This window comes from Leptodactylus fuscus, chromosome 2 (genome assembly GCF_031893055.1).
Source record: "Leptodactylus fuscus isolate aLepFus1 chromosome 2, aLepFus1.hap2, whole genome shotgun sequence".
In the NCBI taxonomy this organism is placed as follows: Eukaryota; Metazoa; Chordata; class Amphibia; order Anura; family Leptodactylidae; genus Leptodactylus; species Leptodactylus fuscus.
The window spans coordinates 44,908,066-44,935,104 of NC_134266.1; the positions used below are offsets into that span (position 1 = coordinate 44,908,066).

At 42.7% G+C, this 27,039-nt stretch overlaps 1 protein-coding gene across 2 annotated transcripts in view; it reads left to right on the forward strand.

Moving 5' to 3' along the window:
* The first annotated feature begins 7,222 nt into the window (after nt 1-7,222).
* LNP1 (leukemia NUP98 fusion partner 1) overlaps nt 7,223-27,039 on the forward strand; it is a 29,266-nt gene continuing 9,449 nt past the window's right edge. Inside the window, exons 1-3 of one of the 2 annotated variants that reach the window (XM_075263658.1) lie at nt 7,224-7,546; nt 17,604-17,864; nt 21,522-21,566. In XM_075263658.1, coding sequence (XP_075119759.1) covers nt 7,388-7,546; nt 17,604-17,864; nt 21,522-21,566 — 465 coding nt within the window. In that variant the 5' untranslated portion in view covers nt 7,224-7,387. Of the gene's footprint in view, nt 7,547-17,603; nt 17,865-21,521; nt 21,567-27,039 lie in introns of both variants that reach the window. The other variant, XM_075263659.1, reaches the window with a different exon arrangement.

Below are 27,039 nucleotides of genomic sequence, written 5' to 3' on the forward strand. Positions count from 1 at the left end.
CAAGACTATAAGGAATGCTCAAAACTAAAATGAGGTGCGTGTGGAGGAGAAACGTGGAGACATTGGGGTCTTTTATTTAGAAATGGAGCAGACAATATTTTAGAGAAATAGTGGAACACAAAATTTTAAAAATATATATTTTAGTTCCATCTGCAAGGAGTTTGTATGTTCTCCCTGTGTTTGCATGGATTTCCATCCCATATTCCAAAAAAGACATACTGATAGGGAGAAAATGTACATTGTGAGCTCTATGTGGGGCTCACAATCTACATTTAAAAAAAAAAAAAAAAAAAAGAAAATACACCTTTTCCATTGGAGCGGAATCTGATACGGGTTAGGACGCAGAATGGGTATGTTCATGTTGAGGAACTTGGCACTGAATATGAGGTGCATTCCACTTCAAAATCAGCTTCAAATTCTGCCTGAAACCAATTTTCATTCATTTGACAATATTTTTTCAGCCATCGGAAAAATTGATAAATTCACACGGGAATCCGCCTCAGAATCCGGTCCAAAAAACGCCTCCTGCAGCTAGCCGCGACTGTTGTGGCATTCTGACAGTAGTGGCATTCCACTTTGGATTAGGCCCAAATGAATGGACCTAGTCGGGAGGGTGTGTCGTGCCGAGGACGCCCGCGTCTGATTCAGCCACGGAATCCATGGCAAGAAAAGACAGCTTGCTGCCCACTCGCAGAAAAAAGATGTGAGCTCCCATTGAAGTCAGTGAGAGGCAGTTTTTTGAGCCGGATTCTGAGGTGGATTCCGTATTAAAATCCTGTCCAAAAAACCCTGTGTGACCTTACCCTTATACTCAATCTTTAAGCAGATAACTGCCAATGAAGCGAATGGAAGGCAGAAAATACCAGCCTGATAGGTGCAGAATTTGACACAGAAATTCCTGAAGCTGAATTCTCAGCAAGGAAAATTTCCTCTGTGCAAACTAACCGAATTTGTCAAAATCTTCTTGTGGAACTTAGAATTTGGCCTTTCCCAATAAAGGCAAAATACTGTGGCACTCATCTCCAAATTCTGCTTCAAATTCAGTGTCAAAATCCTCATCAGTTTGTGACAAGCAGAAAAAATCTGCTTCAAATTCTTGAAGCAGAAATTTTCTGCATGACTAATTCAGTGTCAAATTCCTACGTGAGAACACTTTCTTAGGCTAAGGCCCCACGGGCCGTAATCGCAGCGCACTGCGGTTCTTTCCGCAGCGCTTTTAGCAGAAAGTTCAGAGTTTTCCTCTGCGGACTTTCTCTTAATATTATATCTACGGGAAAGTCGCCGGTGTTTCCGTAGATATAATTGAAATGCTGTGATTTGCAAAGCTGCAACGGCTTTGCAAATCGCAGCATGTCCGCGCTGCAATTTCTTCCGCAAAGTGGAAGAATTCACATGAATCCCATCCCTTTTGCTTGCACTGTAAAACACTGCGACTTTTCCCGCAGCGTCTCCACTGCGGGCAAATCGCGGCGTTTACGTCCCATGGGGCCCTGGCCTTAGAAGCAGTATGCTGAAGTCACGCACTGCAGATTTGGGATGTGGTCTGGACTTGTGACAATTTGCTACCCACATAATGATATAATGCACATCCTTTCAAATCTGTAAGATATCAGTTATGTTTCAGATTTGTTAAGTTTTCAGTCGCTAGCGATTGACAGCTATCTCTGTATGCACTCTGATGTAAAGAAGACTGTCAATCACTTGGATGGACCGCCCACTGGACTCCTAACTCAAGAACAAGCAGGGGATTAAATTAATAAATTAATTTAAATTACCGTATATACTCGAGTCTAAGCCGAGTTTTTCAACACAGTTTTTGTGCTGAAAAAGTGCTCCTCGGCTTATACTCGCATCAATATGGTAATTGAAAATGTCACATGACTGGTCCGCAGTGAAAAACATGTGGGAGGCCGCTGGAGCAGCGATAGGTGAGTGGTGAGGCAGCGCTGCTTCCAGGATCGCCCCAAGATGTTTCCAGAGCATCTTCTCTGCCTTGGAAACATTTTAAGGCGGCCCTGGAGACAGTGCTGCCTCACCGACCACCTATCGGCAGCAGCGCTGTTCCAGCGGCCTCCCACAGATGTCTTTTACTGCGGACCAGTGAAATTACCACTCGAGTCAATATGGTAATTGCCTCGACTGTATTGACTCGCTGCAGCGGGCCTCCGCTCCAGTCCCGGCCTCCTCCCCTGGCTACAACACACGCCGGGTGACATGGCCACGTTAGCTCATGCCCGCACCTGGCGTATGTCGATGACGTCTTACTGCGTTTCAGCACAGGCGGCGTCATCACGCCCCCTACGCTGAGACGCAGGAGCAGCTGCGGGATAAGACAAGCAGCCATGGGAGAAGATGAGCAGTTGCGGGAGCAGCAGTGCGAGGTCGGTATGAGAACTTAATGTTTGTTTGTCCCTGGGCCTGCTCACTGCCGACACCCGCGTCACCTTATACTATAGGCCGCGGAGGCTGGCAGTGAGTAGGCCCGAGCCCCAGCCGCGATCCCACTGCTGCTATTATTATACTCGGGGGTCTTTTCAGACTGCGCATGCCTAGAAGATTGAAACCCAGGACGGAAGAAGACACAGGGAGAGGCCGTTCCAGATGAAAATGGAGGCGGCCCTGGAGATTTCTCTCGCAGCATTGGGGACGCCACCAGTGCTGTTTGAGTGCTGAGGACCATCCCCAGTGCTGCGAGAGAATATCATTTGCATATCAAAGAAAACCCGCATTTCTACGGAACGGCAGCGCAGAGAAGACATCTAAAGGTAGGAGAATAATAGCCTTTCTTAAGGCTATTCCTACGTGTTAGAAAAAAATTGTATCCGATGATAGGATCCCTTTAATGTTGATACTGGTATGCGGTAATGGAAAGGTTAAAGCGTCATATCTGTCTCCAGTGGTTATTCCCTTTACTTCCATGGCCTGGTTGTCACTTCCCAATTTCAATCTGTATTGGTCATAGAGATGGGTGCAAAGAAAGGCTAGAAAGGACTGTGTAAGGCCTTTCTATCACTCTGCCCATCAGCAGTAGTGTGGGAAGTAATCCTCCTTCCCCCCACCTAGAGACCTGGTAGGTTGCAGCTGCAGTGACCTCTATAGCTAAGACATTGGGTACATGCTAGAGATCTTTTATACTTCTGAATAAGAATATAGTCATAACTTAAGTAATAACACAAGTTATTTTAAGAACTATATAGATGAGTTGTGTTTTGTTCACACATGAGGTCACACACTGATATTGGCCCTTGCATTCCAGTATGGCATGAGAAGTGCCAACAAGCATATCTTTTATCACTGTTTATGTGGCACTCTGTATGTGATAGAATTCCAGCTGATACTAGACCGTACGAAGGCCGAATTGTGATACTGGGTCACATGTAACCTGCAGCTCAGGCTAAACTCAGTACTAGAATGATGTTATTATTATGTGCGTAATATTAGCACATTATTATTATTATTATTATTATTATTAGAGATGAGCGAACAGTGAAATATTCGAGATTCGATATTCGTTTCGAGTAGAGCCTCAATATTCGACTACTCAATCGAATATCGAATCCCATTTATAGTCTATGGGAAAAAATGCTTGTTTCAGGGGAAACCACTATTCGACTAAAGGAGAGTCACCAAGTCCACAAATAGCAGGAGGAGAGTGTTTAGGAGGAGCGCTGTGCAGTTAAAGTGAACAGGCCCCATTATAGTCTATGGGGTCCGTGCGCTTTAACTGCACAGCGCTTGCAGTTGCGCTGATTAAAAGTAAGATCCCTCGTAACCGCAAGCTACCAGCTCTCTCGGCTAGCAAAGACGAGCCTGCAGCAAATCAACGCTGGTTCTGCAGCAGGCTCGTCCTTGCTAGTTGGGAGAGCTGGCAGCTTGCTGTTATGAGGGAGCTTACTTTTTCTCATAGGACTGAATTGACCAGCGTTGATTGGCCAGTGTACAGCATTCGGCCAATCAACGCTGCTTCTGCCGGAGGCTCGTCTGGGAGCAAGCGGAGTCTAAAATCGGACCACAATGGAGACTGCTGTGGTCCGATCTTAGACTCCGCCTCCTCACAGATGAGCCTCCAGTAAAACCAGCGTCGATTGGCCGAATGCTGTACACTGGCCAATCAACGCTGGTCAATTTATTCCTATGAGAAAAAGTCAGCTCCCTCGTAACAGCAAGCTGCCAACTCTCCTGACTAGCAAAGACGAGTCTGCTGCAGAACCAGCATTGATTTGCCGAATGCTATACACTGTATAGCATTCGGCCAGTCAACGCTGGCTCTGAATTGAATATTTACTGTGAATAAGCTAGTAGTATTCGATCGAGTACAAATATTTCGAATACCATAGTATTCGATCCAATACCTACTCGCTCATCTCTAGTTATTATTATTATTATTATTATTATTATTATTATTATTATTATTATTATTATTATGTACTTACTGTGTTACTAAATTGCAATTCCTCAGGATAGGACATCAATATCAGATTGGTGGAGGATATTGTTAGGATAGGCTATCAATTCGATGAAGCTGAAAAACCCCTTTAGGCTAAAGCCCCACGATGTGGAATCAATGGCTACAAAGAAATGGGAGATGTATAGGCAGCTCTTATACTTCTACCTTCTGCTTAATCCACTCTTGGCTTTGGCTTAAAAAACCACAGCAAAATCTGAAACAAAAAAAGTTGCGTTTATGCAACATGGGCCCTCAAGCCTTAATGTTGGCAAAACCCATCAAATTCGGAGGAAACATTTCATTTGCAACATGCCTGATCCTTTTGTTCTCAGGGGACATTAGCAACTGGCAAAGGAGTCAGAGGTGCTTTTGGCATACAATACTGTGTAAAAGTTTTAGGCACGTGTGGAAAAATGCTGTAAAATAAGAATAGTTTCAGGAAGTAGGAATAATTTATTTTGTCAATTAAGAAAAAGAAGTGAATTGGAGCAAGCCTATATCTACAGAGGATCTGAGCTTAGTTCTCCAAGATGTTTGGAACAACCTCCCTGTTGAATTCCTTGCAAAACTGTCTGCAAGTGTACCAAAAAGACGTGATGGAATGCAAAGGGAAATTTTGTTAAATTGCAAAAGTAAACTATTAATACAGTATGGTTGGCCATGTTGTGGTTTACTTTTTTATGCTAGTAGACTATACTTTTTAGTATAAAGACATCTCTTAATGAGATTTATAACAGGGTCGTACTTATTGCTATAGTCTTCTGGTGTATACACTGAATGTGCACTGTAAATTCTCTTGCACAGGAAGAAGTTTTGGAGCGTCAGACATTAGTCCAGATGTTTTATATTCCTGGGATCATCTATTTAGCTCACAATTCCTTGTAAATTCCACCCCAGTCATGTAATGTTTGTCATTTTTACGGTTATAATAACAAGAAGAGAGAATGTAAGAGGCAGGAGGACAATCCCTCATATGTTTTATGAGCTGCTAGTTCTCGCTGTATGGTGTTACTAGGCATATAAACCTCTATCGTAAAACATAGTTATGAATACAGATTATAATCTGAACACATAGCTCGAACACTTGTTGCCAAATTTGTGTACTTCTATGTATACTATTGAAAGTGGCAGTAGTCACATTCTCTACAGTTTTATTTATAAACCTGTGAACAATCTGACGTATGTAAAAGTCTGTAAGGGTGGGTTCACACTACTGTTGGGGGACTCCGTTCCCCATTTCGCGTAATATATACGGAGAGAAAAGTCCGGCGAGCAGGACCTCTTTCTCCACCGATTTCAGGTGGAAACCTGGCAGACCTCATTATAGTCTATGGGGTCCGTGGGAACAGATAACCACTTTTTAGGCACATTGGGTTTCTGTTTTTAAGGTCCCCAAGTGGACCCAAAGAAGGGAAACCCCAATGCTATAGTGAGAGCCTTGGAACGTGACTAGGGATTCATATTCTCTGTCCCAAGCAGGGCTCACAATCTAAATTCCCAAGCAGTAAGTCTTTGGACTGTAGGAGAAAACTGGAGTACCCAGAGGAAACCCACACCAACACCGGGAGACCATACTAACTCCTTGCAGATGTTGCTTTTGGCTGGATTCAAGCCCAGGACTTCAACACCGCAAGGAAACAGCTGCTTTGGGGTTCTTGCCCCTAAGAGCAGGTTACTAGTTGGTCTATCGGTAGGACACTGACTTACAGGACAACTACCCCTCACTATAGAGACAATTTCCTTCCTTCTGGGGATGGGCTTGCATATGGTACTATAGTACTATGTTATTTGTTTCATATTAATTCGTCATTGCAAAGGGAAGGAACATATTTGCAATGCCTATGCCTTTCTCCAATATATAAGTATAGGATAATGTAGTGACATCTACAGATGGACGACCCTCCCAAGATTAGTTTTGCTTCCGCTTCGGCTGGCTCAGGGGTTCATTTCAGACAAATACAGATAGAAGCAGAAGTGAATCTATAATAGGTGGACACTTGGTGTGCCCATGGGCGCATAATGGCACCGGGAGAGCACTGGACGCTACGAGGAAGACTTAAAGAGGTGAGGGAAGGTTAATATAAATTATTATTATTTTTATTTTTCACGTCTCCTGGGCCTCCCCACTATACTCTGGGGTCTGAAGAGACCCCAAAGTATAACAATTTACCACAATGCATGTCATGGCAGCCAATTGTTCATTTCACTCATCTCTAGTCACATCTATAAATTGCACTATGCACATATCTAGTGTGAATTGTCACTCAGACACTCACATAAGTTATTTTTCACATACAGAGCGAACAAACTGTGCAGCATCAATTACTTTAGCATTCAGTGATATAATATGCTGGTCCGGATAGGGCAGGGAAAAGGCCTCTGAGCCCCATAGCAGCCGCTCCAGTAATAGCTGTCACCCTGGCCGAGAACTCATCTGCGCCTGTTAAACTTCCATAACAAGTCTGCCAGTTTCTGGCCATTGTCAATATGTCCATTCCAATTTTCATAGCTGCTGCCTTATTGAAATCATAGCACATACTGTACCTAGAAGGCATGTTCTTGTCTGCTGGACCTGACAGCTATTGACAGATAGATGCAATAGACAGCAGGGGAGCCGGACAACACAGTGCCACTTGCATTTAGCACCCTTTAGGCTGTGTGACTTTGGAATCAATGTAATGGAAAGATTAAAAGACCTCTCCCTTCCCCTCTGATAAATAGATTACAAGGGATTGGCTTATATAAAAAACCGTGGCTTGAACTGCTGCTTTGTTGTTTTTTTTTTTCCCTTCCTTAAAGTCAGCTTAAGAGGGGGGCGGCTTGAAATGATCTAAACCTTTCACTAGCTATAGCTGCTCTGTAGTTGACAGAAACACTCAACAACTTGCCCTGGCTTTTCACGGCACCGGCGGGAGAATCCCAGATTTGGGACTGTCTTACATGGAATACGAGGAAGACGATGATGACATTCTCTTTGCCAAATGGATGAGTAGCTTCTGGGGGCATAATGGAATCGAAGAAAGTGAGAAAGATCTCAGGAGCCATAGGAAAAGACAATCCCGTGCACTGTCAGAGAGGAGAGCATCGCTTCCTTGCCCGGTATGTTGTGTCTAACTTTTATAAAGTAGAGGATAAATATATGTAAAGGATCACTAAATGTCCTGAGAATACGGTCACATTCACACAAAGCAGTTTTTGATACAAAGAGCTGTAGTTGGATTAATAATGGACAAAATAATCGTATAGGGGGGAGGCTGAATTGGGTGTTATATAAACCTTTTGGTAAAACACCATTATCCAAGGGAACCTATAGGAATTTTCATATACAATTTACTTTTGAAGTTTAGGGAAAGTTATAAGAATTCATAAATTTGATGTGAAAGGTTATCACGTGGCACCTAGGATTTATATAGGATTTAGGACACACTTTATATTATTATTATCTTTTTTTTTCATCTTTATGAACCATTAACTTGAACTCCTGGTGACAATATGAATGGTGTACGAATCAAAAAGTCCTAAAGTTCATAAGCTGATACTTGGGTGATCAATCCTCAATGACTCTATGGGCTAGCTCAAAGTGGCAAATGGTTGTCTAAATTCGGCAGATCATGACACACACGTGTAGTTTCGATCAACCATGGATGAAATTTTCCAACCTGGTGCATTCACACAGAGTAACGTGCCGTGCGACCTGGCACGTATACGCCGTGTGAGATTTTGACCGCCGTATACACTCCCATTGATTTCAATGGGAGTTAGTCTCATATACGCCATGTTATTTTGTGGCCGTGATTTTGCGGCCGCAAAATCACGGCCACAAAATAACGCGGCGTATACGATCCAGGCTCCCATTGAAATCAATGGGAGCGTATACGGTGCTCAAAACCTCACACGACGTATACGTGCCAGGTCACGCGGCACGTTACTCCGTCTGAACGCACCCTTATAGATCCCATTTTTGTCTGCCATTGGCCATCGTGAATGATCTTTCCAGTGGCTACTGGGCCTTGGAGTCTGGGGAGATCCAAAATGTCCCTTTGCCTCATATAAGGAAACAAGCACTATACATGATGTCATACTTGCAGGACCCGGTTATAGATTTTGTATTAGGTCCAATAAGCCCTGAGTTACAATAAAAGTTTTAAATAATTTTGGGTAAAATTGTTACTTGAGTCAATAATAATAATGATAATAATAACTGTAAAATAAAGTAATTTTCTAATTATTTTATTTGGATTTATTTCTGTTTGGAATAGGTTTTAGTATAAATTTCATTGGTCAGAATCCAAAAATTACTTCTTGTCTATCTACTATATAAACCATTTACAATCAATGGGAAACTGAATTAAAAATATGGTGTAGTGAGACATACAGGGGCCATAATGGATTATTTAGTATTTGGTATAAGGAGGCTACAATATATTTGGGCTACTTTTAAACAACATACAATAAGCCATTGGCATGTGAGGTGGTAGGGGCAATACCTGTCAGAAAATGGCCTTAAGTGGGAGATCAGTTTAGGTCCTTGCCCAAGATTGGTCTATGCAGCTGTGTTGTATAATATGCTTGTACTGTATGTGTCTTATTGTACATATTATTATGTGTATTGTACTGAATATATTGATGACTTATTGCATTGTACGATGTTATACTGTCATTTCAATTGTGTACTTACTTTGTCTACCTGCTGGGAAGAGGGCGATACAATGTCTTACCAAACAGGAGATATCTGGTTGTGCCATTGACTGTGTAGTGGGCAGTGTCTCTCTCGGTGCACTACGACTTGACGCCACTTAGTCCCATCGGACAAGGAGGGCCCTCATTTTCCTGAGGTTACCCTGTGCCTCCAGGTCTTCTGCTCAGACCTTACCTGGTACTGATCCATCTTTGCATCCATTCAGTGCGGTGCGATGCCGGAGCTGAGCCGAAGACTAGTTTGGTGAATCCATTGTGAGCTTGAGAAGTGGTCATTGTTGGTGTTGAGCACAAACCTCTGTGAGAACTCAGCAGTTGCTCTGTGCACTATTCCTGAGTGCACTTCTGCACTATTCCTGAGTGCACTTCTGAAGTTGATCCTGACTGTTTCGTGCTACTGAGCAACTAACATTAACCTATGTAATGCCAAACACTTCAGTAAGAACTGTTGACAATGTGCCTTTGTGAGTAGAGTGTATTCCTTGGCTGGGTCAGAGAAGGCGAAAGTGAGCCAAGCCCAGAGTACCAATTGTGTAGCATAGACAGAGTGGGCTTCAATAGTCATGTCCACATCTATATCTGATAAAGCCACTCACATCCCCTAACAGAAACGCAGCTTCACTTCTAATGTCAATGTGATAGCAAGATGTCTGCCATTCTATAGTACTGGAGATAGAACAACAAGAAGTATTTGCTTATTTATCAATATAGTCATCGCTTGGCCTTTATCCCCATTGTTAATTTCTTTTAACCAGTATGTTTGTTTTTGGAGTGTGAGGGTGCACAGGAAAGCCCATGGAAACATGGGAAGAAGAATAAACTCCATGTTCATGTTACTCTTGTATGGATAACCAAGGACTCCACTGCTACAAAACAACTGAGGCTAGGCTCACATCCGGGTTCTTTGTCATTTGGGTCCACTGGAGGACCTGAAAGATGGAGAGCCGGACCACTAAAATAGCAGTTACCCATGGACTCCATTGACTGCAGGTCTTTTCTGTCGGCCAATTTCTGGTGGTTTCTGCAGCGGAGTCTCTACCACAGATGTGAACTTCACCTAAGTCAGTGCTTCTGTCTAACATCCAGACAAGATGTTAATTTAGCAGTGAAAAATTTTCCAAGAATTTGCCACAGAACAAACCTTCTGCAAAATCTGCAAGTTTGACATTTACATGGCGAGGTCTACAGTACCAATCCGCAATGTAAATAAACAGTGATTAAAGTGGATCACTCTGCTTAAAGACAGTCTGCCACCACTTATACGCTGCTGTAGGGCTGGTCAGTGGCAAGGTGAATGCATGTTTTTTTGTATGAAAGTGCAATTTTGCATTCTTTTTGACAAATAGTTGTAAGGTTCGGCTCTCGGAATTGTTTTGGTCCAAGCTTCTTCAGCCTGAACCATGTTGCCTCACTTTTCTTGGGCATCCTTGCAGAATATGAAGGTCCCTCATGGTCCTCTTCTGGCTTGATTGATGTCATATGCTCTGTGTCAACATTGAGGCCTGTAACTGGTCATGTGGGCTGTGCTGACATCAAAGCCTACAAAATAATAATTGGCAATTGGCACACCACCTCTACCACAGCCTATAAGGGGTTTAGAAGAAGTTTTTGTGATACCGTAAGAGCAATCCACATCATTCTCTACGGAGGTGAATCCTGGGCCTCAGCGCAAAATTTGTAATGGGGCTTTACCTACCTTGTGCTATTTAGAATAGTGGTATATTTTACCTTCCATTGGAACCTTTGGGTCCCCCTCAGAGTCCAGGGCCTGGTAGTGACTGCCACCGCTGTACCCTCTATCGCTACACCCCTGCTTCTCCACTCAGCTGTCAGGTGATGGAGGTTTGTAGAAGTGTTGGAAATTCTTTCCTTATGAATGAGACTCATAAACTAGTCTTAATTCCTCTGGTGCAAGATGTGCCTGAATTATTAAGAGGTTTCTGTGAGCCAGAATTAAAATCTACATCAGTCAGGGACTGGCATAGCTTTTAGGTATAACTCACTCAAATTTTTGGTGTGAGTTCTAGTAAATTTGTTGGGTCAAGTCATCCTCACACCACTTGAAAGTGGTTGCAGAAAGATCAACTACGCCTATCTGCAGCAATTTTTGGCGTAGAATAAATAGTAAGTTAATCCTTATGTGTCTACTGCAGCCAAAGGACACAACAATTTTTTTTAGCCATGTGGCTACTAGCCCAGCGTGTTAAGATGGCAGATCTGCTTTAAAAGGAGCATGTTAGGGTGGTTTAGGACAAATCCTTATGGACCAGGGGTATAGTATCCCAAATCATCTTGTTATAACCCCGCATTAGAATAAAAAAGCTTTATACTTACCTAGAGGTGAGCCTGATACATCTCATTGGATATATCTTTGGTGCTCTTGGTGCCAGTTCAGTGAAACAGGAGATGTACACCTTGACTTCACCGCGCATGCGCCAAAGGCCCAGCACATGTGCACTGAATCCAAGATGGCTTCACTGAAGAACTGAGGCAACACAAGGAGTACAGGTGATAGATGAGTATAAAGTTTTTTTTTAAATTTTAATGTGACCACAGATTCTGTTATAACAGGGCGATTTGGGACACTTAAACCCTGGTTCCTAAGGAAACCACCATGACAGATTTGCCTAAATTATCCTGACAGATTCCCTTTAAAAATCATTTAGAAAAAAATTAACACCACCCAAAAAACAAAATAAATCTGAGACAAAATACAGTAAATTGACCTACAGTATCCAAATGACAGAGAAGATGCCTAAATGACCAGTCAGTTTAATGTGGCTTTGATTGGAAACTGAGAAGTTTAAGGGATTAGTGACTGTGATACCACAATAATTACCCCGATAGTCCGTCCAAAATTTGCATTTGTTACATTCCCGTAATGTGACAATGTTATCAGGCAGTCTTCCTGGAGAAAGCATTCTCTGTGTTAGTGCTATTAAGCTTCTATATCGCTGAGATATTATGACAGAATGCCATGTCCCAGTGCACTAAATCCTGCAGAACAAAAATTACATTCTGCATTTCTATCACTCTACAGTTTAGTGTCATCTGTAAAGAGGATAATCTGTAAATCTTGTGGTGCTCCACTTACAGCACCAATGGGATCTCGGTTCATTCTTCGGTTCTTTCTTCCTATGTATTATACTTAGGCTTTGAAAGTAAGAGAATACAATTTATCAGATTAAAATCATGCCATTGTTTCATGAGAGCTGCGGTTTACTGGGCGCATCTAGATAGATTAACCCTGTAACGTATGCATGTACTATATTATATATTTATATTTATCCCTCTTTCTCTCTATACATATATATGTATATAGTAGGAAACAAGGTAATAAGACTGAAGTATGGAATTTTTAGCTGGCTGGGATAGGTCTACGTGGATCCTATTTAATTCTATGAGTCAGCCATTTGTTTTTTAGGCCTATTTTTTATGTTTTTATGATCATCTCTGTTTATTATACTATGGGATTTGAAGGCCCCCAATTTCGGATTCAGACAAACCCATAAGTTTTGAAATATTTGTAATTAACACTTAAGGTTCCATTATACTGTGTGGTGAGGTCACTATGGGATACTATAGTGTGTGGGGGGGATACTGTGAGAAATTATACTGTATGTAGGCCAGTATGGGACATCTCCTAGCACCCTACAGTACCCACATTGGCTGCACCTTTGCTAGGTAGACCCTTGTTTTAGAATGGTTGAACTTGCCATCTAATCATAATGAAGCCATACCTCCCAACCGTCCCAATTTCCGTGAGACATTCACAATTTCGGTGTCCTGTCCCGTGGTCCCGGACGGTGGGAGGTATGTGCCAATTTCAACTCAGATCTGCGTCCAGAGGACACAGATCTGAGTTGAATACATACGCGACTAAGGGCTAGTTTACATGGGGACATGGACGCTGATTTTGACAGCTGATTTCGCGGCCAAATCAGCCTCCATAAAATGTAGCCCTATGTGAATTGCTAGCTTTTTTTTTCTGCTATCTTGCTAACAGAAAAAGAAGCGACATGACCTTTCTTCAGGCATTTAACGCCTGAAAAAATAAATTGGAGTCTATGGGGCGCTGAAAAAACCGCTAGCGGTTTTTGGTCGCTTATTTTTGCAGCTGTTTTGGCAAAAACAGCGACTGAAACTAGCGTTTTTTTTTATCATGTACTTTTTTGTAGTGCAAAAAAAAAAGCTTCAAAAAAACAGCAACCGAAAAAGCGTCAAAAACAGTGTCAAAAACAGCGTCCAATGCAAAAAACAGTGTCCAAAAAAAGCGACGCTGAAAAATCAGTGACAAAATTAGCTAGGCTTTTTTCACGTGTGAACTAAGCCTAAAACAAGGAGCTGTCACAGCTCAGCTCCTTGCTTTGCCGCAGCGGCGGGAGGTACTGTATGTGCCGATTTCAACTTAGATCTACGTCCAGAGGACGCCGATCTGAGTTGAATACATTTGCGACTAAAGCAAGGAGCTGTCACAGCTTAGCTCCTTGCTTTGCCGCGGCGCTCCAACTAGTGGCTGTGTAAGCACGATGTGATGATGTCACATCGCGCTTACAACTCTGTGAGTGAAACTGTGGAGAGAGCGGCGGGGGAGCAAGGAAAAAGTGAGTATAAGTGGTTTTTTGAGGTGGAACATAATGAAGGGGGTCCATGAAACTGGGGGCAGATGAAGGGGGGAACGGCACGAATCTGGGGGCAGAGATGGGGGGGACATGAATCTGGGGGCAGAGATGGGGGGACATGATTCTGGGGGCAGAGATGGGGGGACATGAATCTGGGGGCAGAGATGGAGGGGGGACATGAAACTGGGGACAGAGATGGGGGGACATGAAACTGGGGGAGAGATGGAGGGGGGACATATAATTTACGGGTGACTGTAGGAGGATTATACAGTGTTGGGGCACATGAAAAATGAATGAGAATGGGCGGAGTCAACATAAAGCGGGCGGGGCTGAATTCGCTGCGGCGCGCGTAGCGCCGCACACTTTGCCCCTCTTTCAGTTCTTAAAAAGTTGGGAGGTATGATGAAACCCTAGCCATGCATGTATGGCCATTGTTTTTTGGGCATGCACATGTAAAAATAGATATAAGCAACATAGTTTTAAGTGTAAAAAAAATTACATGTGCAGCAAACAAGGGGTACAGGTAGTGTCAGGGTAGTGGGGAGTTACTAGTGTTTTTAGTGGTGTAGCTTCACTCTACTCGTTCTCCTATATTCCCATGGCTGACAGAGTAATGGGGGACAGCAGTGCTGGTGATGGTCATTGTTATTTCCCTGGGGCACATTCTATGTGATGTCTCCTGGCGTATGATGTTAGGGGTGACTAGGCAGGTGACAGGAGTAGTTTGCAATAAAACTTTCAGTTATTTACTTTAGTCAGTAGGTACAACAGGTTACAAACACTTCCAATATTGGAAGATTTTCACATAAAACTGTCTGGGGTCAGAGATATTACTCTTTAAGGAGAGCAGAACTTGTACCCTGTTTTATTACGAAAGTGCACTTTCTCTCCTCTCAACCTACAACACCCAAGTTACCATAAGTGTAGATCCAAAAATCTAGAGCTAGGCTTGGCCAGAGCTTAGCGAGGCTTAGTCAATTGCTTTGAGACTCCATGAAAATTCTCCTCAAAGTCTAAATTTGCACTCATAGGGAGCCTTCACACAGAGTAAACATGCTTGTATTTTTGCAAAATACACATGTAAAAATACATGTGTAAAAATAAGGGAGCATTCACACGGTGTAACGTGCCGCGAGATTTGGCACGTGTACGCCGCGTGACCCTTTGCGTGCCGTACACGCTCCCATTCATTTCAATGGGAGCGGGGAGCGTATGCGCCGCGCTAGTTTGCGGCCGTGAATAAATGCACGGCCGCAAACTAGCGCGGCGCATACGCTCCCCGCTCCCATTGAAATGAATGGGAGCGTGTACGGCACGCAAAGGGTCACGCGGCGTACACGTGCCAAATCTCGCGGCACGTTACACCGTGTGAATGCTCCCTAAGACTCCCATTGACTTCAATGATATTTTTTACACCTGTAAAAATACGCCTGTAAAATATCATTGAAGTCAATGGGAGTCTTATTTTTACATGTGTATTTTTACATGTGTATTTTGCAAAAATACAAGCATGTTTACTCTGTGTGAAGGCTCCCATAAACTGCAAAACTGCCCAAGAGCAAGGCGTGAGGGAAGCCTATACAGACTTCTCTCCAGCTCCAGCTGTAAGGTGGTAGAGGACCATCCACCTCAAAATGTACACAGTCTCTTTAAGTGCCTCTCCTGGGTTGAACATGATGGACGGCCCTTATGATGTATAATGCCCCTATAGGTCCCAGTGAACTGGATTGCAGTTCAGTGAATTGGAGTTAATGTCTCTGGTTTTATCAATACAAGTAGGTCGTCATGTGAGAGTTGTTATGTTACTGAGCAATGTGATAGCTTTATGGGAAGGTCTTGTATATATGTATATATCCATGTTTCTGTTTCTCTTGGAGGATAGACAGTAAACAAGTATATATTGTGATTTATAGTAATGTTACTGTATTAATCTGTTAAGGCGCAGTACCATTGTTGGTCAGTAGATGGTTCTGTTGTACCACAGGTGTAGTGTAATCCACTACTACACAGAGCAGAGAATACAAGTTCTAGTCCCTTGAAGATAAGAGGACCTTGTGTTGAATCGAAGGCTTTTCCCAGTGTCAGTGTGATGCAAAGTCACCTGCGTGCCATTCAAATCCAACCTGGGGAACAGCAAGTGACCAGGTCCCAAACCAAAGAGTTAGCAAGTAACAGAGGCACAAGTTTAAAGGAGGTCCCTAGTAAGTGACTAGAGTGAATGGCAGAGCCTGGCAGGTACTGAAGGGTCTATAAGCTGGAAGACCAAGAGAGGGACACTTACATATATTCAAGAGGAATCTGTATCACTACTGACATACAGAAGAGATAGTACTGTATATACTCGAGTATAAGCCGACCCGAATATAAGCCGAGGCTCCTAAATTTACCACAAAAAACTGGGAAAACTTATTGACTCGAGTATAAGCCAAGGGGGGGAAATGCAGCAGCTACTGGAAAATTTAAAAAATTAAAATGGTCGGAGTTTTTGGGTGCAGTAGTTGCTGGGTGATGGGGAAGAGGAGGGGGTGTTTTGGTTGTCTGTCTGCCTCTTCCCTGAGCTTGAGGACTGTTTTTCTTAACCCACGTGGAATTCAGTCTGGCTGAATATAGGGTATCTGCAGTGCTCCTATGAACCCCTTCCCGACAGAAGAGGAGCACTTCAGATCCCCTATATTCAGTAGACCGGGCACTGTCAGACACAGGGATACCTAATGTGTGTGTGTGTGTGTCACAGTAATTTTCTACTTTTGTATGTATTCTAGGGAAAGGAGGGATTTAGAACTTTTATTTTTAATTTTTTTTTAAATCTTTTTTTTTTTGCACTATTTTATGGGAGATTCTATACATTAATATTGTGGCTGGTCATAGACCCCCCCCTCCTAAAAAGGCCAGCGGCCTCCCCAATCCACTGCTCGGTGCTAAGCCAGTCCAGGACAGCTTGTCCTGGACGGGCTTAGGTAAGCAAAAATGCCGCCCTCCCTGGGGCCCTGGCATAGCGCCGCCTGAAGCGGTCGCTTCAGGTCGCCTCATGGGAGGTGCAGCGCTGGTTCAGACCTTAGCTAGTCTTAGATGAGGAAGTTACAGTCCAATATATCATACTAAGTAATCCGGCTAATAATACTGAAGAAACACATCCAGTGCTGAAGCTTGACAAGAAGAGGCCATTTGGGTCATTCCTATCCTACAGATATTAATGTTATTAGTTACTAGAATCATATGACTTAAATGTTGTAATTTTTAGCACCTTTATTATTTTAGAATTTCGTCAAAATTTCTTGGTAGTGGAAATCCCTGTAACTGCCCCAGGAAGTAAAATGCAAGGATCCCTTTATTGTAGTGATTTGCAGAAGTCCTGGCTGGAGTTCAGACTCCTCCCTAGTCGAATATTGATGGCCTATCCTAACTCCACCTAGGGAACCTGTCCTGATGGTACTCCTCCACAATTTAACTTCCTCATCTAAGACTAGCTAAGGTCTGAACTCGACAGAAAGTTAAAAACTCAGGGTTCCTAGAAATCACTAAAATTCTCCATCTTCTAGAAACCCAGAGCAGAAATGGGATAGCAAATACTCAATGTCCAGTACAAAGATGAGGAGGGCAACTAGCCAGTGTCAGAACGGTGCAAAACAGTCTAAACCAGTTTCACATGAATAGAACAGCAACGTCCTTAGCAGTAGCCCTTTTGGAGGACTTTGCACCTTTTATGGTTGACTAGCGTCTCTCCGCCAGCTTCAGTGCATCTGGGCAGGCACAATAGAGCAAGGTCTTCTGCCCTGGTGGCCTGAACTGGTTATATCTGATTTATGGATGCTAAAGTTTCATCCTCTTTTTTCCAGGCTCAGCTCTCTGCCATGCATGTGGCCAGATTTCACTCGACTTCCAAGGCACCATCTCCTGTATACTTGAAGGGATACAAGGAGCCTCATGGGGATAAAGACACCAAAAGCAACAACCACTCCAAGTTAAGTAAAATATTCTCAGTTGAAGCCTCAGTGCCTGAGAGCAAGGGACAGAAAAAACGGTCAAATTCTATACAAGAATTCTCAGAATCGTTTGATAAGCAGCTGCGCTTTCGGACCAAGCGCTCCACCTCTCTGGTAAGTACTGATAATTTGTTGTAAGAATCCACCTTTACATTGATGGCCCCTAGATGTACTTCTCCCGGTCCATGTACTCCACCCTCCAAGGGCAAAACAGGACTATACTTCTTGGAAGTCAACATAATGTCATACAATATCTGGCTATGCCGTACCATGTCTGGATATATAACCTGTAGCGATACCTGTCACATTGTAGTGTATGCTGCAGGGTAAATATCTGACCGAATGTGACATTCCCATACAAAATCAGCTCGCAACTTGTGTAGGGAGGCTTCACAAAACTCCAATAGGTCCAGAATATCCCAATACCCCAAAGTGATAGACTAAGAATTAGACTATCTCATCTAGATCTTCATTGGCATGAGAACAATCTCTCCAGGAGGACCTCCACTAACTCTGGATCTTTGGATCCTTCAATAGTTGTTGCTCCATTGATTCCAGTGCAGTTGGAATTATTTCTCTAATCCCCACCATTCCTGAGCAATCAGTGCTGTCAGTTTTAACACCCAATATGCTAATTTGACTCCCTACTGTCAGGTGGTCAGATCCTGCCTGTCTGCTCCAGGCTAGGACTGTCCCTTTAAGAGTAGGTAGCCTAGTTAGCATATCAGGCACTGAAGCTGATTGCTCAGGAATAGTGGGGGCTACAGAAAAAAATAACTGTGCTGGAATCAGTGGAGTAGGGCCTATGTAAAGTGTTGGAGTTGCTGACTACACTGTAAAGAATGGTGTCAATCACTTTGTATGGATGGAGGACCTATGAATAGTGCCATGTAGCGATACACAGTTGCCCTAAAAGTCCCATATAGTGACACTTCAACTTACCCGTTCTTGTTTCAGCATGTCGTTTTCCTGGTAATAGATTTATTAGCTTCTGCCTGATGCCTTTGACTCGACCTTTGCTGATGAAACTAGTACAGAGAATGTTTTCAATCATTCTGGATGGGTGAAAGACTAAGCGCCTCTAACTCGTGCCATACAAGTGTCTCAGTAGTCCCATACAGTGTCCGGATATGGTTTATATACAGTTGTCATTGGGTCAGGACAAGTAAGAGCCTCTGTCACAGATTTCATCACAAATAGTGAACGAAAAACTTCTGCATGCACCCCATTTCACCCACATAAAGGGTACTTGATGGACCTTATTATAATAAGTGGGGTTCATTGGGATTCCTTGAGTCCATCTAATGACAGATCCATCACTATCCAGATTTACATTTTTCTGTTCCTATAATGGAACAGAGAAACAAACAAGTGAATGCAACCGTTTTTAGATTATTTTTTTAATTTTTAGATGACTATGTATGAGCTTTGGTATTGCTGTCTGGGGGGTTTGGTGAGATTTGTAATGTTAATAAGAGATAGCAATGTTGTAGAGATCTCCATATGTAACTGTTTGCTAATATACTCCGGGCATTGCAAGGTGAATAAAATGAAAAGCATAAACCACAAACCATGGAAATTATGTATATTATTGCTTATTGTCTGAAACAAAGCATGTTGGAAATTTATGAAGCAGAAGTTCATCTCCATTAGAATTATTAGGCCCCGTTCCCACGGAGTAACGCGCCGCTCATTCTGACACGTAAACACGTGTCAGAGTGAGCACTTCAAAACAAAATCCCTATGACTTCAATGGGTTCTGTTTAACGTGCATAACACATTGAAATCAATGGGTTAAAAAGCCTCCCATTGATTTCAATGGGATTCTGTTTTGAAGTGCTCACTCTGACACGTGTTTACGTGTCAGAATGAGCAGCGGGTTACTCCGTGGGAACGGGGCCTAATTGTTAGGGGCCATTCACATGGAGTAAATGCGAGCTGATTATGGCTAAATACACGTGTAAAAAATACACGTGTAAAAATCAGACTCCCATTGACTTCAATGCCATTTTTTACACGTGTAAAACGGGCGCATTTTGTGGCGCGTTTTTTACATGTGTAAAAATTTTCATTGAAGTCAATGAGAGTGTTATTTTTACACGTGTATTCTATACATGCGTATTATGCTAAAATGTGCGCGCGTTAACTCTGTGTGAACGGACCCTTAGAGAGATAGCTAGAATTAATCTAAAGTACCTAGGTTTGGTAAAAGATACTGCTGTATGTACAATGGACACAAGTGGGCGCTGTCACAATTTGTTTAGATTGGAAATGTTAGTGTGTCAGAGACATTCATTTATAATATGTCCTATATACTGTACATTGCTTGGCGTTATATTAGGAAATTATTTTTTTTATGTATTATTATTGTATCTATCTGTCTCACTGTCTAATTCATATATGCAGCCAATTTACAAAAATCTAAAAAAAATGTAGTGCCCAGATATATGGGCCAATGGTGTCTGGATAGTGTCACAATATGTCTAGTTAAAAAATGCACCCAGATATGGTCATACAGTGCCGAATTAGTGCCATACAATAGTAATAATGTTACATAGTATTCATATAAACATTGCTATGCAGTGCAATACACTGACTCATACATAATCATATAGTTCTCCCCTAAACTTATGCTATGTTCAAATATGAGCCCCATTGTCCATTGTTATGGTCTATCGGGAACAGAACACAGACACATGGGGCTCGGTAGATTCCATTGATTATGATGGGATCTGTCGGGTTTTTGTTCCTTTAAACTGACACCCCCAGGATGAAAAAGTTGGACTTGCAGCACTTTTTGTCAGATTATTTTCGACGGTCACTGCAATGACGCAGATGTAAACTCAGCCTTACCTGTTATCCAGGGTTTCTGTCTGACCAGGGTCTGTCTGTATATAAGAAAGTCCAAAGAAAAAACGCTCAACCTGTCTGTATATGCTGCTGTTTTTTTAGTTCTGTGTGACCTATATAGTGTTCATAGAGGTAGGTCGATGACTGGGGGAAGCATCAGGCCAGCGCCCCACATTGCAAAAACACAGCATTTTACATTACCTGCAAACTGGACCAAATTCTGGCTAATCCCATTAATTCCATTTTGGCTCGCTAGGTGGGGCCTTTTTGCCCTTTAACTGAAGTAGCAGCTCCTGATAAATGTTGCATCATGTTCTTTATTAGGCCGGGTTAACACAGGAGTTTCTTGGACCGGATTTTGACACGGAGGCCGCCTCAGAATCCGGTCCAAAAAATGGCTATCCGCGACTGGATGCCGGTGCAGTGCATACAGTGCCAAATGAGTGGTCCTAGACGGGAGGGAGTGTTGTGCCTGAAAAAAGGGTATGTCGCTTGAATTCAATTGGAGGTGTTTTTTTTGAGCCAGATTTTGATGCGTATTCTGCGTCAAAATCTGGGCTAAAAAATCCGGTGCAAACCCGGCCTTAGGGTATGTCTACATGGGAAGGAAAATACCTGATGCAAATTTTGCTGCAATTAAACTGCAATACTCCAGAAAATTTTGTCATTGATTTAGTTCCAAATTTGCTGCAGATATTACCCCCCCCCAAAAAAAAATTTCGGCAGTATGTGGATGAGATTTGAGTTTCCTCCGTGTGCTTGGTGGTGTGAAGACATGACTACAATGTCCTTATAGTAGCGTTGCATCCAAAGAGGAGATTTTAAGCTTTGACCTCACCTTTCTGCTGATATTATACATCTACAATTTATTTATTCATTTATTATTATATTTTTTTACTTTACTTAAATGTTTCGTTCTAGGGAGAGCATTCAATACCAAGGAGGAATTCGTCCTGCAAAGAGAAGGTAGGGGATGATGCCGCCCATCCCTTCCGAATTCCCCACCTATCCCGTAAAGAAAAAACATGCTTTCTGTTCAAAGAAAGAAAAAGTGACAGTGCTTCCTAGAGCCCAGCACGCTGAGATATTATAAAGCCATTGCCAATGGGATGATACTTTACTACAATGAGTCTATTACACAGATTGTACAATTACTGTATATAATATAATGTAAGGAACAATGTGCATGCCCGACCGTCATCACCAGAATCCAAAATTCTATACTATTTAATTTATTTATTAATATTGTTGGAGATCAGTTTTCCCGTGCATAGCTAGGGTTCATAAAACTAGACATTTTCATACATTTAATAAAATTGGCAAAATTTTATATGACTATGACTAGGTGACCCCTCACAGATCAGCTGTTCAGCAGCCTCGGAGGCTGGAAGCTGGTACAGTAGGCAGGGAGTGTATGCAGGCTGCTCCTATTCAAGTAATAGGAATAACACTGCAATTCCATAAAACCACCACTATGCAGTGGAGGGGGCTGCTGCGCCACTCCTATGTCTTGAATAGGAGCAACCTGCACGTGCTCCCCGTCCACTGCACCAGCTGCTGGAACAGCTGATCTGTGCAGGATCCAGGTGTCAGACATCAGTATCAAAACTACATTTCAAGCCGGGAAAACCCCTTGAGGCTAAGGCCCCAAGGAACATCCCGCAGCAATAAAGCGCTGCAGGAAAAACCGCAGCGGCAACGCATTGCGGTTCTTCCCACAGTGGTTTGCAGAGTTTTCCTCCGTTGACTTTCTGTTACAATTATGTTTATGGGGAAACCGCCAGCATTTCCGTAGCTATAATTCACACGCTGTGCTTTCCAAAACCGTGCCGGTTTTAGAAATCTTGGAATGTCCGCACCGTGGTTTTTACCGCAAAGTGGGCATGGAATTCGCAAGAATCCCATCCACATTGCACTTACTATAAAACACCGCAATTTTGTGTGACAGTTCCGCCGTGGGTAAATCGCAGCATTTCCGACACGTGGGGCCCCAGCCTTAAGCTACAGTTCCATATAGCATTCTGCAGCAAAAAGGCGCTGCAGGAAGAAACGCGGCGGCAATGCAAAGCCCCAAGTACCAAACCGCAGCCAAAAAAAATTGTGAAAATGCAGCCAATTTTTTTCAGCAGAGGTTTTCATTGCATTTTTGCTGCTTTTTTCCTCCTTATGTAGGCTGAGGCCCAAGTTGCGCAAATGTAGAATTTTTTGTTGCAGATTTTGCTGCGTTTTTTTTTAACCAAAGTCCAAAATGGCTACAATAGGAATGGGAAATATACAGGAAGTTCTTATATATTTTTCTGCAACATTTTTTTTCGTGCAATGTGTGGATAAGGTTAACCAAAATCTTATTCACTTTGCTTATACTGCAAAACGCAGCATGCGAGACCTTAGGCTAAAAAGTAACAGGGTATGAAGTAAACTCCCAAACTCCTCCTAGTGGTGACTACCAACACCCAGAATGTTATCATGTGCCTTTATGTCTTTGCCAGATCTTTTCAGCGCTATACCAGAAAAATGGGGCCCCAGCTTCTATATAGTCAATGGGATTTTAATTTCTGGTTATGGTGTAGCATATTAAAGTGTAAATGGGGCCTTCCGATCCTGCCCTGCAGACATTGAATGGGGCTATTAATGTGCCATGTAGTCATAAACATCTCACTATGAGGGAATGCCGACACAATTTATAAAAGGAATTATACTTGACATGATTTGCTTTTAGTTTTACATTACATACACAGACGGTCCTGTGATTTATTTTATTATCTATGGTATGTACATTGTATTAAAGGAGCCCCAGCATGTTAAATATTCAGTGTTGTCTGTAAATGGCATTTTATACCATAGGAGGGGTTGAGTAAAATGATATATGGACTGATAAAGAATATGACTTAGTTTAAATTCCTGATGGTTGTGGGCTAAGGGTAAGTTCACACGATGGAAAATGAAGAATAATTAGGCTGAGTTCACACGGGGTATTTTGGTCAGGATTTTGAGGCCGTATCCGCCTCAAAATCCTGACCAAAAAGATGGCTCCCATTGAAATCAATGGGAGCCGGTCATCAATTTGTTTATTTCGGCTCCCAGAAAAAAGGAGCGACAAGCTCATTCGCCTCGCAAATCTGCATGAAGACACGCCCTCCTCCTGACTAGGCTCATTCATTGGGCCTAATTCAGGGCGGAGTGCGCGACTGGATGCCAGTGAAGTGCACCGACATCCAGTCGCAGCTACCAGTTTTATGGTCCGGAAACTAAGGCGGCCTCTGCTTCAATGTCCAGACCAAAATACCCTGTGTGAATCCGGCCTTACTCTTTTTCCTCTGCCGTATTTGGCCGCGGACTAGCCGTGATGGGATGGCAATAACAGGGCTTTCTGCTGCAGCTTCTAATTCGCAGACTCTGCTGATTCTTCCATGTGAATTTACCCATAGGAGTCTATTGTGCGGTCCTACTCATTGATTGTTAGCGTTCTCTGCATCAGTGTGCATAGAGAGACAGCTGTCAATGACCGCCCATTGGACTCCTAGAATGAGCAGAAAAAATGAATAAAACCTATATATCTGCTCAGCTCCTCCTGCTCTATAGCATACTGGCTGTAGATAGAAGTATGTATTTTAATGACAGGCCCCTGTTATGTAAATTATATTTTGGTCTCTTATATTTCTTTATTTTCTTTTTTTAATATATTTTTTTCCTCTACTTGGGTAGAGATATACTGGCATACTGTATATACCAGCCTGATGACTGTAGCTGCAGGTGTATATAAACAATAGAAGCATCATGCGTGGTTTTCAGGTGAATTTTGCCTGAAATTTTCATTGAAATTTGAGATTTTGGTTTTTCAGAATCAACATCAAAATCCACTTCAAATTGCTGAAGATTTTTTTTTTTCTGCCTGACCAAATAGCTCAGTGTTAATATACCCTAAGGATACACGCACACAAACTGGATTCCCATGCGGGAAATCTACATATATATGGAAATACTGCATATATGTGGAAATTCACACAGAAATTCTGTATCAGCTGCTCGTCTGGATTTCGTTGCAGATTTTGACATGTGAATTTTTCAGCCATTTTTTTGTGCCAGAAAAATACATAAATTGAGATGCTGTTAACTTTAAAATCTGAACTATAGACCATTTTCTACATGGAAAAGAAATCTGCATCATGCGCAGTGGCTTTACAAGTGTCTTGTCAGTCCGGGTGCAAACTTTTATCCCCTCCACCCCCCCCCCCCAGCGCCCCCCCTTCCCCCAGTGGTGGCCCCACAGTGCTGCCCAGCAGTGTCCCCCCACACTATTACAAGCCCACCAGTGTCCCCCAAGTATTATATGCCCAGCAGTGACCCCCACAAAGTATTATGTGCCCAGCAGTGCCCCCACCACAGTATTATATGCCCAGCAGTGACCCACACAAAGTATTATGTGCCCAGCAGTGCCCCCACCACAGTATTATAAGCCCAGCAGTGCCCCCCCCAGAGTATTACATACCCAGCAATGCCCCCACATTATTATATGCCCACCACTGTCCCCCATTATTATATGCCCAGCAGTGACTCCCGCACAGTATTATATGCCCAGCAGTGCCCCCCCACAGTATTACATGCCCAGCATTGCCCCCCTACACAGTATTATATACCCAACAGTATCCCCCCTACACAGTATTATATGTCCAACAGTGCCCCCCTACACAGTATTGTATGCCCAGCAGTGTCCTCCCTACACAGTATTACATGCCCAGCAGTGCCCCCCTTCCCCCATGCCGGGGCCCCTTTTCATTTACAATTTGTATAGCGGTCCAGGCTTTCCCCAACTGTTGTCACAGTGGTATTGGGCCCTGGCCATCTCCAGCTAGCCTTGGACCATGTACCTTGCTGGGCCCGGTCACGGTTGCACTCCCTGCAACCATGATCGTTACACCCCTGATCATGTGCATGTGAAATAGAATTTCTCATTGTCTATAATGCTAATGGTTTATAGTGCGGATATTCTACACTGCGATCTTCATGTAATCCTGATTGTGTGCATGTATCCTTATAAAATTTCTTATGCCTTTTATAGCCTTGTATAAGGGACTCTCAATAATAAACTTTCTGTGCCAAATATAACTTTTTCTTATGTTCACTGTATAGCAAATTGTAAAAATGTACTTTATTATAAAAATGTGCTTTATGTTTAGTTTTCCACCATTGTATCTTATGTGTATAAACAATTTTGTGTAATGTGAGGTGTCATATGAAAGGCTAGATTTACCATCTAGTAGAACATACATGCTCCCATCTAGGTCCATTGAAGTCCTGGTAATGTGGAGTTTGTGTGTATGACCCCACCTCCGTGCCAGAGGAGAACTGTTGCTGTTGGACTCTCAGTAAAATTTGTTATTTTCCTGCACCATTGCTGTCCCTATTTATTTCACCACTGTCCACTAAACAACCTGCAGAACTTTACTCATAGATATAAAATAGATAAACAGGTTCTACAAGTGTGCAGTGGTTAAAATGTGAGGAATTGTTATTGGCATGACGGTAATAAAAGTAAGGAATACCACGTCTGCACTTAGCTGATATGACGCTAGGTTCACACCTGTCTTGGGATTTCCATTCTTTGGGTTTGCTTGGGGACCTGATAATGGAAACCCAATCTGCATAAAAAGTGCTTACCCACGGACCTCATAAACTATAATGGAGTCCACTGGGTTTCCGTCCCGTTTCCACTCGAAAAATGTAGAGAGAAAAATCCTACAAGCAAATTTTTCAAGCGGAATAGGGGACAGAATCCCAGAACGGTCACCAAGCACAGATGTAGACTTGTGATCATTGATCGAGTCTGATGCTATGTTCAAATCTTCACCGCTGTGTCCATTGTTCTCATCTATCGGAGGAACAATGGACATACGGACTTCTAAAATAGTGGACACCAACAGTGCCCAACAGATCCCATTGACTATAATGGGATCCATTGGGTGCCCATTCTTTTAAATTGCGATTTTTGACTCCATTGCAATGCAGATGTGAATGTAGCCTGAAAAATGTTTAGTGCTTTAAATTCCCTGTATAGACATACCACTAAGGGGATCTTAAAGGGAACCAGTCATAAGAACGTGGCATATCAACCTAGCCCTACAGATAGGTTAGGGTCACCTGAATCAAATGGTGTTTCCCCCTGTGAATGCCTGCCTCCATTGCTGAGATATCACTGGTTTTATCAATATGCAGAAACAGACTGTTTAACTCCTTGAAGCAACACCCTTGTTGCTCCAAACACCTCATTTGCATATTGACAAAAAAGCCGATATCTCAACAATAGAGCCAACGATTCATAAGGGGGAAAACACCATTTGATTCAAGTGACCCTAACTTTAATATGCAGAGTTATGGCGACATGATACAGATGAGAATGAAGGGTTCGCAGGGATGGCTTTACAGTACATAATGGTCAATG